We start from the raw sequence: 13,989 nt of genomic DNA on the forward strand, positions 1-13,989 counted from the left end.
CTGATTAGAAAGCCCGATACCAGGCTGGTCAGTCCAGCATAGTCACTGCAGGAAGTGCACAGAGGAAGGTTGCAGAGACCTTTACAATGCACAGCAAGAAACATGCTAACTAGGTGTGCTTGTAAAGAGGGGACTGGGTACAGATTACATATGGGAGTTTAGGACATCTGCTTGTGGGCCAGGGCTGGGACCTATATGTTTTACCACATACTTGGCAGTCAATAACCTAGGGAAGTTTCTCAGCACACTTAAGATTACAGAGAAAACATGTAGTTGCTCTTATGAGACAGTCAAGGTATCCTTTTTCATTGTCAAGACTCATAAAATAAGGGTGAAGGGGGATAATTTACCAAGGCTAATTTGAATGTTTGCAAACACCATCCTTCAAAGTCGGAGCCCCCTCCTACAAAGTCAGCTAGGGGTCCTGGTTTGGGGGTCATCGAGGCTGAGGAAATGTCAGATGAAAGGGACAGAGACAGAAAATACAGGATAGAATTGGGAGGTGTGTTTGGTCATACCAGCCCAGAGTTTATTTCAGAACTTGCTTATATATAAAAGCAGAACAAAGCACAACACAGATGGTCAGTCAGTGTCTAACCATAAGACCATTCCTGTCCTTGCATGAGCAGCCTCCTAACTAACATGCACTTGCTGCTTGGGAGCAGCCTTACTTTCTATCTTGATGTTCCCGAGGTTTGTCATCAGAAGTATATTCTCTAGGAGATAGAGTGTTCTTTTCTCACAAGCTAAATCAGAAGTCTCTCATAGCCCTCAAGGTTATTAGAAAAAACAAAGTAGGCAAGCTTGAACTCAAATGATTTATAAGTGAGAATGGACTCCAGATGGAAACTGAGTCACACACGTGCTCCACAAATCAAAAATCAATGCCAACTGAAAACTGATCACCTATTTCATTAATAAAACTATATTTCCAGAAATTAAAAAAAAAGAGAGAGAGAGAGAAAACTAAGCTAGTTAAAAAGAACAAAAAATAGCCAGGACCAAAAAAACTTATGTAGGAAAGAGTCTACTTTAATTTACAGTTTCAGGGAGATAAGCATCCACCATGGAGGAGAGGCAACAAGCCAGCAGCAGTAGGCATGGCAGCAAGAGCAGGGGGGCTAAGAGGACACATCTCCAGCCACAAGCTCCAAGCACAGAACACAAACTGGAATGATGTGGGAGTGTCATATATCAATCTGTTGATTTCATTGGTTAATTAAATCAAGAAACTGCTTGCCCTGATAGGTTAAAACATAGGTGGGAGGAGTAGACAGGAGGAAGTGAGGTAAGACTCCTCAGGCAGACTCTGCTCTGCTCCTGGAGAGACTCGATAGCTCTGCTTTCTGGAGCAGAGATGCCAGGCTCTGCTCTCCCAGGCAGCTCCAACCCAGGATGGACGTAGGCTAGAATCTTCCTGGTAAGCGCACCTTGGGGTGCTTACACACATTATTAGAAATGGGCTAGTCCAGGTGCGAGAGTTAGCCGAGAAGAGGCTAGATATAATGGGCAAGCAGTGTTTAAATGGATACAGTTTGTGTGTTGTTATTTCTGGGCATAAGCTAGCAGGCAGCTGGGGTGCTGGGGACGCAGCCCCGCCGCTCCTTATTTCAACACTGGAAGTAGGGCAAGGTGATGAACTCTGAAGTCCTCCTCCAGTAACATATCAAGGTTGAATCACCTCCCCAAACAGTGCTACCAGCTGGGAACCAAATGTTGAAATACCTGAGCCTACTGGGGACATTTCTCATTTAAACCACACTGCTTCCCATACAGGGAGTATTGAGTGTTATAATCTAACTAGTAGACTCTGTGCTGCAGAATCTGCTGTTGACATGCCTTTGTAATCCTACAGAAGCCTTATTGGACTTAGCAACAGCTTAACCCTCTGACTTAGAAATATATGTAGATCTCCTGATAAAAGCTTATACCCTGTTTGTAAATTAAGTTTGCCTATTAGTGGTAAAAAAAAAAAAAACTTTACTTCCAGGAATAAATGTATATGCCATGAAAGTCCTTTACAAAAGAAAGTAATCCATGTGACCCTGTGTGCTATACCTAGTCATTTATAGAAACATTGTCATTGAATATCCACAGAAACATTATTAATTAATATTGAAAATACTGATTGAGAGGCAAAACAAACAGAGCAGCACAGATTGGACTTGCAAGGGTCTCCAGAATGAGCGAAAATCCTGAATCTAGCTAAATTCTTCATTTCTTTCCACATCAGACACTCTCTGATGTGATAGGCTCCTACCTTCGCTAAACAAATTGTCATTAGCCTCTGTCCATCCATTTTTGTTGTTTCTAGGCATAAATAACAGCAGAGTGTTAATTAACATGTATGAAAAGAACATTAATCCTAGTTTTATCCTTATTCTCAAGATACATTTTCTTTAGTTGTAGTTACAACATTTGGGAAGAGAAAACTTTACCAATCAATGGCTCTCTCTCTTGGCCATACTGTTGACTGAGGTTTCTGTATTGCCCGGTTTCCCACAGTCATCAAGTCCCAAGGAAACACACAGAGGCCTGAATTAATTAATAAACTGATTGGTCTATTAGCTCAGGCTTCTTATTAACTCTTATATTAGCCTATCAAACTTGTCTGTGTTAGCCACATGGCTTGGTACCATTTTCAGTAAGGCAGTCACATCTTGCTTGCTCTGTGTTTGGCTTCCTCTGTGTCTGGGTGATGACCGTAGACTGAAACTTCCCTCTTTTCAGAATTCTCCTTGCCCTGCCTCTACTTTATGCTTGTTTGCCCTGACCCACCTATAATTCCTGCCTGGCTACTGGCCAATCAACATTTATTTAAAATACATGTGACAGAGTACAGACCATTTTCCCGCTCTTCTCACTGGTTTGAAATTGGACATAGTGACTTGTTTTTTTGACCAGTAGTCTTGTTTGGAGACTCTGTACAGATTCTCCGGTTAGATGACATGATGCAGTCTTAAAAGAGCCCCATAGAGGGAAAAGCTGAAGGCTGTCTCCAACCAACAGCAATGGAACCTCTGGAGCTCTCAAGTTAGCAACCAGCAAGCAAAAACACAAAATGCATCTTTTCTGTGAATTTACGATTATTGTAATGCATACTGTTAGAAAATGGATTCTGTAGCACCAAAATCAACAGCAAAAGTTGTGTTTTGCCAACAATAACGCAAGTTCCATTCAGTAAATTAGGCTGTGGCAGTCATAAATTCAACGTCTTAGGAGCAAAGCATTTCACAGAAACTTAATAAGGTAAATCCAATGAAGTCAGGAGAGTTAAAAAGGAAGGAAAAGTGGTGGACACTGTGAAAAACCAGACTGACGTACGGCCCACCACAAGGACCCAAGCAGGCAATGCCTGGGTCTTCTCTGGTGCTACTGACACGTAAGTACAGAAATGTGAAGTTGGTCAGTTCTTTCACTTTGTCAAGAAAATCTGGGAATTTGGGTGTTTTATAATTCCTTACTCTTCAAGTAATTAAAACATATTAAATAACAATGAAGAGCATGACCAAAGATCAGTCGCTGACCTAAATTATTCTGGTGTGACGTACATTCAGGCTGTAAATCTTGTCTACATTCTCTGTTTGTATGTTTAAAAAACTTCTTGAAAGATTTCAGAGGAGCCTAAAATTCATGTTGTTAGTTTGCAAATAAAAGGCAAGTTTTATATGACTAAACATCCAAAGACATATTTCCCAGAAGCTAAACCCAATGGAAATTAATCTTAAGTAATTCAAACCTGGAGTTCAAATAACTAAAAGGTACAGCTAGCTCACTTAAAGCAGGCTACATACTGACATAGAACTCTATAATCACTGATTTACTCAAAAGGAAACGTTTGTCTTTTACTTAATGGATTTTTTTTTTCTTTTAGGTGAATTTATCACCAAGGACTGGGACAAAATTTCATTTACATTTTCCTAATATACAAAAGGTTGGCATCATTTATTCAAAGTATTACTAGCATTTTTAACTCAAAGAGGTTCCTGTAGGTAATTATTTTTTAACAATGATCAAGGATGGCGAGAGAGCTCAGTAGTTAAGAGCACTTGCTCTCCCCTGGAACTTGAGTTGAATTCCAGGCCTCCAAGTCAGGTTTACTGCCACCTGCACCTCCAGTTCCAGTGATTCAATACACCTTTGTGTGATGTGGGTGCTCTCACAACATGGCAATTATGTACAATTACACATAAATACATTTTATAAAAAAATAGGTAGGAAAGGAAAGGTGGAAAGAAGTAATTATAATAGCTCAAAAATAAAAGTAATAATAAAAAAAAAACAGCAATAAATCATTGGGGCTGGCCTGTTAGTTCAGCAGGGAAAGGCACTTGCCGCCAAGCCTGGTGAACTGAGTTCTACGCTTGGAATCCACATGGTGCAAGAAGAGAATTGATTTCGAATTGTCCTTTGACCTCAATTATATGTGCTGTTGTGACGTGTAGGAAATATAATATGCTCTTCCAAACACAATGAAGTTGTTTAGGGGTGAATTAGGCATGTTAATGGCTCCTTATTGGAGTTCTCCCAACACTGTTGTTTCAGTCAGGGTGTTCACATAACCAAGGAAGACCTTGAACTACTAATACTAATAACAAAGGTTAGACCTTTACCTACTAAGTGGTAGAATTACAGGTCTGTGTCGTTAGACCTGGCAAAAAGGCTTTTTATTTAAATGAAGGTATTTTCCTAATTACAAAATGTTTTTTTCCTGAGAAAATTATCTGCAAGCTTACTCACTCAAACTAGCTCCATTGTTATATGGAGTTAAGAGAAAATTGAAGACAAACTCTAATTTTGTATGTGATTATATCTAAATCCCTGCAATTTGATGCCATCTAGGGGACTAGGTAAAGACATATGGAGACCAGAAAAAAAAAAAAAAAAGAGGTATGCCAATATTTGAAGAAAGTGGAGGAAGAATAACCGGTGGTGTGTGTGTGTGTGTGTGAGAGAGAGAGAGAGAAAGAGAGAGAGAGAACGGTCAATGAAACAGGAGGAAAGCCAGGAATGTGTTTCCATCAGGACAATAAAAGCTTCCTTATGAAGTAATCAACAAAGTCACACAAACTGTGTGACAAAGTAAATCACTGCCTGGATTGTCCCACATGGAATCTTCCTTCTACCTATAATGATAAAGCAAGGTCAGAGAAACCCAAGTTGGACTGCTCTTACAGTACTACGCCTCCAAAGAAACAAGCAAAAACTATTCAATTAGTGAGTTACCTTCACAAAAGAAACAGGCAGCCAATACTAGCCATTTTGGAACTCTTAAGAATTGGGGAAAAAAAAAAAAGGAATATACTCACAATTATACAAAACCGCAGGCATAAAATATGTGAAGAGCTACATAAAGGCCTAAAATTTGCTGATATAAAAGATGAGCTGGAGAGAGAGGGCTCAGTGTTTAAGAGCCCTGGCTGTTCTACCAGAGGAAGGGCCAAACTGTAGCTAATCAACTAATCAGGCAGAGAGATCTGATGCCCTCTGGCTTCTGCAGGCACTGCACACGTATGGTACAAACAAACATTTATGAAAAACTAGACGCACAAATACATAAACCTTAAAGATATATAAACAAGTGCTCTAAGACCTCGAGCTAAAGAAACTATGGTAATTAACCCACATCCATTCACTAGACACTGAATACCTAGATCTGATTCTAGACTCTTGAAGTGGATCAGCAAAGAGAGCTAGCGGCCTTGCTTTGTCCCAGCAGGATACCACTTACACATCCCAGTAAATATTAACTGTGACTGACCAACTAGAGTCTACTATTAAAGTATCCTAGTCATATTTTCTGATTTTCATTTCTTTTAAAATAAAGGTTAAAAAAATTCATTAAAAGTCTCAGTTTAGCTTGTGCAAAACAGTAGCCCTATTTTGAAGACTGCTGTAAAACTCTCATCATTAACAATTTTTTTAAAAGAACTAATAAAACATATTTAATTTGTATTTTATTCGTATGAGTATTTTGCAGGCATCTATGTACCACGTGTGAGTATGTGTGGTGCCTCAGAAGGGGGCACTGGATCAGGACATGGAGGGCAGTAGCCACATTTAGGTGTTTAGTGCTGGGAATGAAACCCAGGTTCTTTGGAAGGGCAGGAGGAATCCTCTCTCCAGCTCCCACTGAATTACCATTTAAATGACACAAAATACCAAACCACTATAGACAGTCTAATACTGTTATTAGTAATATGTAAATACATTTCCCTTTTAAACATTTATTTAGAGAGAGACAGACACAGGAGAGGAAGAAGGGAAGGACAGAGGGAGGAAGGGCTGGACATGTGTGCAGGTCAGAATACAACTTGCTAGAGGGCTCTTCTTCATATCAGCTGAAAGAATCATTTAAAATAATCATCACTACATCTAAACTGAACTCTCAGTAAAGAATCTGAATTCAAGGTTGAGTGATAAGTTACATAAGGAATGTTGTTTCTCAAAAAAAAATCAATGTGCTTAATAACTGACAGTTACAGAATCCATAAATGATTTTATTATTCCTCTGGTGAAATTTACACATCCTCAATGTCCCGGATCAAGTCCTTTCTCCTGGCTTCCCGACAGCTGTGTTCTGTCTTCTGTCGGTTTATTTAGAAGAAAGTCAACTATCTGCAGGAGAACATCATCATCAAAGCCTTTCACATCGTTATCTTCCACGGTCTCATACAGAGGCTTACTCTGTGTCCCCCAGCAGATGTTTTTACGAGGGTTATTTTGATCAGCCTGTACAGTCAGTGCCAAAGTATTTAACTGGTAGCAGAAAAAAGAAAAATATTTTCCGTCTGTGATCACGGCCTGGGAGACAAAAGGTCGAGTAACATCTGCTTCGCTCCAGAATCCTGCAGAAGAAAGCAATGGGGGATTGACACATGTTGATATGTCTTATCAAAACAAAACACACTGGAGGGTAGTAAAGACCCCTGAAAATCCTGACCTACCAAATCCCTGAGATCTTCAAGTTTTCCTGCTTTTGCCACTAACTCCACATTCTATTTCTGTATTAACAGCTCCTCCCTTCCAGCATCCCCAGACTTAGGATGCACTTTTTTCTACAACTTCCACCTTCCACAGCTCCCAGCATTCACTTGGCTACCTAACATGCTTTACCTAAGGAATCCTCCTGCATCTGATACTAACTTGATGGCCTTCAGTATACTTGGAAAACTTTCCACACTGGCACCATGTAAAATCCAGTATCCATTATGACCATTTATTTCACCAAAGACAAATGCATACACAAGCTCTCACAATCTTCAGGAAGAATCTAGCTTTCTATGGTTCTAACACCATGCCCCTGGATAATCCAGTGCCTTCTGACTATTTTTAAAGAGGGTTTAAGAACTGTTGTCATTGCCTCTGGTGTCTCAGGTCATAAGGCCCCAGGACACCTAAATACCTTACCCACTCAAGTTTTCTGTCTGTCTAGACTGACTGGGGTAATATTTTTAAATGCTGCCAAAGTCAAAAATCAATCTGACTTCTCCACATTTATATATTATTTAATCCTTAATGGAGAGATCTAACAAAGTTATTGCTCAAATGCAGTAGGTAACAGTTTTTCATTGATGAGCATGCAGTGCCATTGGAAGGCATCACTCACCCTTCCTGACTATTCTAAGCCCACCTCCTACCATCTTCCCTTCCTATTAAAGAAATGGAAGCTAATAATGGAAGCATAAAATTGAAGTCCATTTCTACAAATGAACAAGGAGACTCTAGTAAGAACAATCTATATTAATATTACTCCTGGGTTATTGTGTAGAATTTGTCTAGTTCATATTTCATACCTTCAGGCTTTGCAGTAGAACCCAAACACCTCACACTGGACTTGGAAGAACAGGATGAGGATTATAGCTCATGCTAGATAATCTTCTTAGTAGATACCAGTTCTTGGTTCAAACTCCAGCCCAGGAAGAAAAAGTCCTACATGGTATAGCTTCTACCTTCTGCCATGCCAGTGCACAGCGTTCTCCATTCCCTTTCTTCACCGGCCTCCAATCACCAGCCTCTCCATTGTTCCTCAAGTGCTTCAAGTCTGTCCTCACTGCAGAGCCTTTTGTGGTTATTCCTCTTATCTCAAAGATTCTGCATGACTAGCTCATCACCATCCAGGTCTGTGTGAAAGTCATCTCTGGACATCTTCCCATAATGACTGTGCTCACATCGACTGTGCCTCTTACCTCCCTTAGGACAGCTACGCAAGCATCATACTTATGCTGGCCTACTTTTCTCCTAACATCACTACTCTAGAAAGAGTATGTTTCCAGAAGCTCTCCACTGCATTAAAAGCCCCAGGAGAGTTAGGTCTGTCTGTTATTCAACACTGCCTCCAAAGCTAACAGTGCTGCCATACAAAGCATGCAAGGCCTGGAGAGGTGACTCAGTGGGAAACGTGCTGGAGATCCAGGTTCAATTCCTGGGACCCACATAAAGGTGAAGAATATTCAGTCCACAGAAAGTTGTCCTGTGACCTCCACATGCATACTGTGGCCCGCAGCCTCATTGAACACAATTGCACCTCCCGAGGGAGAGCTTCCTCATTGGAATCTTGACTCCCCTACCATTTTCTTTCCTAACTAGAGAACTTTTTAAAGTGAGAATGCCTACAAGGACCTGTTGACTCACCAGTAGTTTTTGCAATGTTTGTGAAAAATACTAGAAAACGTTTCTGTCTGCACAGGAATAAATCACAGGAAAAGTTCAACAAGAATACTCATGTGTACCTGTACATTTTAAATGTAAAATGTATTTCATTATGGATTTTTAAATAACTACATTTTATTTATTTATTTTTTAAAAAATATTTATTTATTATGTATACAATATTCTGTCTGTGTGTTTGCCTGCAGGCCAGAAGAGGGCACCAGACCTCATTACAGATGGTTGTGAGCCACCATGTGGTTGCCAGGAATTGAACTCAGGACCTTTGGGAGAGCAGGCAACGCTCTTCACCACTGAGCCATCTCTCCAGCCCATAACTACATTTTATATCAATGTAAACTTTTCAAAACGTTCAACTCCCGGTTGTGTCTTACCTACAAAAACAATCTATAACTCCATTCTCAGCAGGTTATACTTTCAAGAATGCAAACTGCCATGGCATTGGTCCTACCTTGGTACACAGCTTGAGCGCCGGTCCATGCGAAAAGACTCGCAAGGGCATTAGCTCTAAAAACAACTTCCACCTGCTCAGCTTGGTTCTGTTTTATCAGCTTTTCTCTATTTAAACTGTCAGGTAACAGATGAAACTGGGTGTGACCGTAACAGCGTGGATCTGCTGTTTTTGAACCTAAAGGAAACAATAGAAACACTTGAGATGAAACGCAAGCATGCAGACGCTGGTGGCATTTGTTTCTAGCACCCCTTCTTCTTGGAACACCCTGTGTCCAGTACTCAGACTACACAAGGGGAATATGCCTTAAATACTTCCTCATTACCGACGATGGTAAAGTTACCTGAAAACAATCCTCAACTGGCTCATTATCAGAGAGCTTACCAGGGCACAAAATAGGCCAGAAGAATACATAAAAAAGGTACTTTAGTTCTCCATTATTTAATTTTGCCAACCCTTGTTAGGAACTACTATTGCCCTATCCCTCAGCATGGAGGCTTAATGAAGGTTTACAGATGAAGTACTTGGTGGGCAAACCTAATGACTTGAGGTGAATTCCTGGAGCTCACGCTATAGAAGAACGCACTCCACAAAGTCACTCTCTGACCTCCATATGTGCTCTGGGGTCCTCACCCACAATCCTACTATACACACAAACTCACAATAAACAACAACAACAAAAGGACTTCTTTACAATTAATGTAATAATATTTGTTCACTTATAAGGTTTTCATACTACATTTCTAAGTAAGCAAAGTACGGTCTTGCTGAACATAGCGGACAATGAGGACTACTGAGAACTCAAGAACAATGGCAATGGGTTTTTGATCCTACTGCACGTATTGGCTTTGTGGGAGCCTAGGCAGTTTGGATGCTCACCTTACTAGATCTGGATGGAGGTGGGTGGTCCTTGGACTTCCCACAGGGCAGGGAACCCTGATGGCTCTTTGGGCTGAAGAGGGAGGGGGACTAGATTGGGGGGGGGGAATGGGAGGCGGCGGTGGGGAAGAGACAGAAAACTTTAATAAATAAATAAAAAAAAAAAAGAAAAGTACGTAGCTTATTGGGCAGAGTGCTTGCCTATCATGCAGGGAGCTCGGCTTTGATCCTCAACATACACAGTGCTGATGGTGGCACACACCCTGCTCCAGCCTCAGCAATATGTATCCCAGGACAGGGTGATGTGCAGTTTCAAAGCCATCTGTCACTCCATAGTGAGTGTTATGCTAGCCAGGGACAAAGAAAAGAAAAAAAGCAAAAGAGAGAGAAACAAAACCAGAGGATAAAAAAGGAGAAAAGAAAAGGAAAGGGGGAGGACAGCCAGGGCAGATAGCTGGTGGTTCAGCTCTTCTGAACTACTGATGTGCTCAATTTCATTCTTAAAGTGGTTTCAAAAAATTCCCAGTCACTACTAAGACCAAGTGATTGAGAAAGGACCAATAAATTGGCCGAGAGGACTAACATAATGCTTTTTTAAGGCCTTCCTTGGGTCATCTAGGAACTAGTAAGTGTATGGAAGAGAGAATTCAAGATGTGTTAGGGAGACACGAGGCCTACTAGCGCTTGAACTCCTGATGTATGTAACTACCACGTGTAAAACAAGGAGGATTCTTCAATAAAATGCTATACACAATCCCGAGTCATAAAACACAAAATACTTTTCCACATAATAAAACAAAAAGCCTAGAAAGTATAACAATTTTTAAAGGTTAAATGTTGCTAATTCAGCAGAGGCAACAAAACGTTCAAATAAAGAGCTGTAGTTCAAATGAAGAGCTCCGACTGTCATTCACGTTATTCATTCATAACTGTCATTCATAACCTTGAGGTTAGGAACGATACTGCTCATAGCCAATCAAACATCTTAGTCCTCAGAATTAAATCTGTGCTGGGTGTGGTAGTATATCTCCTACACTATGAAGGCAGAGGCTAGAGGGCTCCTGCCACAAGTTCAAGACCAGCCAGGGCCAACTGAGCTAGAGAAATCCTATCTCCATCAAAAAGCAATAAAATGTAACAATTCGAAATTAAATTTCTACTAAAGTTAAAACATGTTCTTACTTTACAGATTTTTTAATATATTTATGGATCAATATGTACGGAGAAACTTACCTGTAAATATGGTGTTTTCATATTGCCGTTTGAATAATGGAAGCTTGTCTGGCTTGCATCTCATAACCGGGATTTCTGCAGGAATGGAATAGTCCAGCAGCACAAACTTAAAGAATAAGAAAACACAAAGTGAACTCAGAAACTACCCACTACGTTACAATTACCTTAGACTACATTTTTCCAATGGATTATTACTCACAAAATGGTCTAATTATACAAGTTGAGTGTCTGAATCAAATGCTAGGGTCTAGAAGTGTTTCAGACTTTACTGTATTCACAGAGAGTCTGCAGGATGAACATTCCTAATTTAAACTCTGAAATGTTCTGCGTTCTGGAGTGTTTCAGATGACATTTTCAAAAGAGAAGTGCTCACCTAAACTAGTATCTACTGATGGGCCCAAAGTGGTCGCACATAGGAAAAAATTTAAAATCCCACTATAATGCAAAATCGTAAGTTGATTTTACCACATCGATGTCTTACATATTTAAAATTATGTGACCTTCATAGACCATACCATGCACAATCAGAAAGCTGAGAAAGATTTCCAGGTGGGTCACCATCATGGAACAATCACGGAAGGCAAGAGATCTACCCAACACCTCATCATACTCATCTGGTAACCTGACACCAACAGATACAAAACCTTACCTCCGGGAGTTGCTTAGATATTCGGATTTGGTTGTGTGGCTTGTCATTTATTTGGTATCGTAAAGCATCAATGCGACCTTTCCGATGACCAGCAGGAATGCGCTCTTCACCTCGCTGCCAGTAAAAGTCAACAGGGCGCTTATAATCTGTCAAAAGATATTCAAACTTTTCTTATTATTAAGAGAAAACTGGTAATAGACTAAGCCATAAACATGTTAAGACTGGCATGTCTAAAATATATACATATAAAAATTACAGTAATTTAAGAAGCTGAGGTACATAATTTAACCATTATGCCTCAAGTGCAGCACACAAAACTTCATTAGGCTAACCAGTTAATTACTTAGTTAATAAAGATTCTCGAATGAACGGCGGCGACACTTCACATCAGAACCAAGTGTGAACTATTCTATGAAGGACTAATTTCTCTTTTACAATTACTCTAAAGGGTACATAAAAATTCCAGTCGCTGCCATTTTATACAAGAACTCTGCTCTGAACAAAGCTAAGCTGCCTAAGCCGCCAATGGTGAGCAGTCAAAAGTTACTGTGCTTTTCTAATCCCATCACTTCCCTTACTAATGAGAAAGGGAAGTACCCCACCCCATCAGACACAAACAAAAACAGTATACATTATTTTTCATGTCCACACTGCACAAACAGCAGTTTCTGTTTACTGGGCCTAATCTTGATCCCCAAACCTGCCAGACATTGGGTCTTAAGACAGCAAACCTAACAAGTGTATTTTTACGTTTCATTTATAAAATGAATTCATGATATCTACTGTGTTGTAAGGATTAATCAGTGGGTATTTATAGATTTTGGAAAAAGGGCACAGTAATTGTTAAGAAAATGTTGGGGATTTTAGCTAATGTCTATTATTTAACCTTCACAATTCTATGACCAAACAGTATTACCCTAATTAAAGTAGGCAAAGTAAGGGAGGTTGATCACCTATCTATGGTCACCCAGCTTTCCTGCGGAGGACTCAAAAGACAACCCTAAGCCGGTTCCACTCAAGAAATCTCTCAAACCTTTGGCCGGGCAGACACGAAACTGCGTCAAGGCACGGAAACGAGATGAACTTCACCTGACTCTAAACTTTAACAAGTAATCTTGGCCGGGCAAGTCACGAGAAACTTGGGCTGCAAATGCCAATGAACAGGGGTGCTACACAACCTGCTGGGAAGCCTGGAATAGCAAGCAATCCTGCAGAAGCCAGCAGCACCACACCGTCCCCGTCCTGGAAGGGAGGCGCAGGCTCACCTAGGGCGGCGGTGGTCAGGACAGGGTTGAGTGGGGCGAGCAGGTTCACGAGAGTCCCCACCAGCTGGTCCAGGACGGAAGAGGCGAGGGCCTGGCGGTGGTCGGAGAGTGGCAGGCGCCGGCGCCGCTGCAGGTAGACATGCTCCTGCAGGATGCAGTCGCACACGGCGGCGCGCAGGCCGGCCAGGTCGAGCGAGGGCGGGGACGGCGCGGGCGCGGGCGGCAAGCCCGAAAGGAACACCGTCTTGGTGAAGCCCTGGTACCAGCGATCGGCGTTCAGGGCGAAGGTCTGAGGATACACCATGTACTTCTTGAACTGCATCTTGGTGAGAATTCGTATCTTCTCGTCCACGGTCGGGGCCGCGTGCGCCGCCGCCTGCCAGCGCTGCACCCGCCGCAGCCGCGCCGCCTGGCTGTCGGCGGTCATGGAAGCCACGATCGGCGGGTACCGCGCCACGGGCGTCGCCGCGACCTCTGGGTCGCTCACCTTGGTGGCCGAGGCGGAGGCCTCAGCAGCGGCGTGGAGGGACAATCCCCGGCGGGGGACCAACTTCCAGCACCTGGCCGCCGCCATCTTTGTCCGCGAACCCGGAAGCCGAGGTCAACTTTCAGGAATTGTTCCTGTCTGCTTGCCGTAGGGACCAATCGCTTCTTGGAGGCGGATGCTCAGTGGGTTTGTGCTGCGCTGAGTCGCTTAGTTTGCAGCCAATCAGCTTGCTCCGAAAGTGTATTCCAGTCTCTTAGAGTATTTGTGTGCATAAGACTGGCTTGCACCAGATGTTTTTCACCTGTTACTCTGAAGAGTGATACAATTAAGAGGAGTCACTGTGCATAGGTCGTTT

The 13,989-nt window shown here is 41.7% G+C and overlaps 1 protein-coding gene and 1 long non-coding RNA gene across 2 annotated transcripts; one reads left to right on the forward strand and one right to left on the reverse strand.

Moving 5' to 3' along the window:
• Positions 1-6,479: 6,479 nt before the first annotated feature.
• Positions 6,480-13,755, reverse strand: Mrps30 (mitochondrial ribosomal protein S30). Its single transcript, XM_050152793.1, has 5 exons — positions 13,148-13,755; positions 11,883-12,028; positions 11,234-11,339; positions 9,122-9,298; positions 6,480-6,848 (listed from the first exon to the last, which is right to left on the reverse strand). The coding sequence occupies exons 1-5, from the start codon at positions 13,719-13,721 to the stop codon at positions 6,532-6,534; spliced, it is 1,320 nt and encodes a 439-aa protein (XP_050008750.1). The 5' UTR covers positions 13,722-13,755; the 3' UTR covers positions 6,480-6,531.
• Positions 6,855-7,671, forward strand: LOC126507938 (uncharacterized). Its single transcript, XR_007593667.1, has 2 exons — positions 6,855-7,445; positions 7,558-7,671. It is a non-coding gene; the product is annotated as an uncharacterized lncRNA (long non-coding RNA).
• Positions 13,756-13,989: the final 234 nt, after the last annotated feature.

Source organism: Alexandromys fortis, unplaced genomic scaffold (genome assembly GCF_014885135.2).
Source record: "Alexandromys fortis isolate MF-2015 unplaced genomic scaffold, M_Fortis_MF-2015_v1.1 scaffold_73, whole genome shotgun sequence".
NCBI lineage: Eukaryota > Metazoa > Chordata > Mammalia > Rodentia > Cricetidae > Alexandromys > Alexandromys fortis.

Coding starts and splice junctions, on each gene's coding strand:
- Mrps30 (XM_050152793.1), bottom strand. CDS start 13,721: ATGGCGGCGGCCAGGTGCTGGAAGTTGGTCCCCCGCCGGGGATTGTCC. Junction 12,029..13,147: donor CCTGACCACCGCCGCCCTAG/GTGAGCCTGCGC, acceptor ATCTTTTGACAG/ATTATAAGCGCCCTGTTGAC. Junction 9,299..11,233: donor TGAAAACACCATATTTACAG/GTAAGTTTCTCC, acceptor TGTTTCCTTTAG/GTTCAAAAACAGCAGATCCA.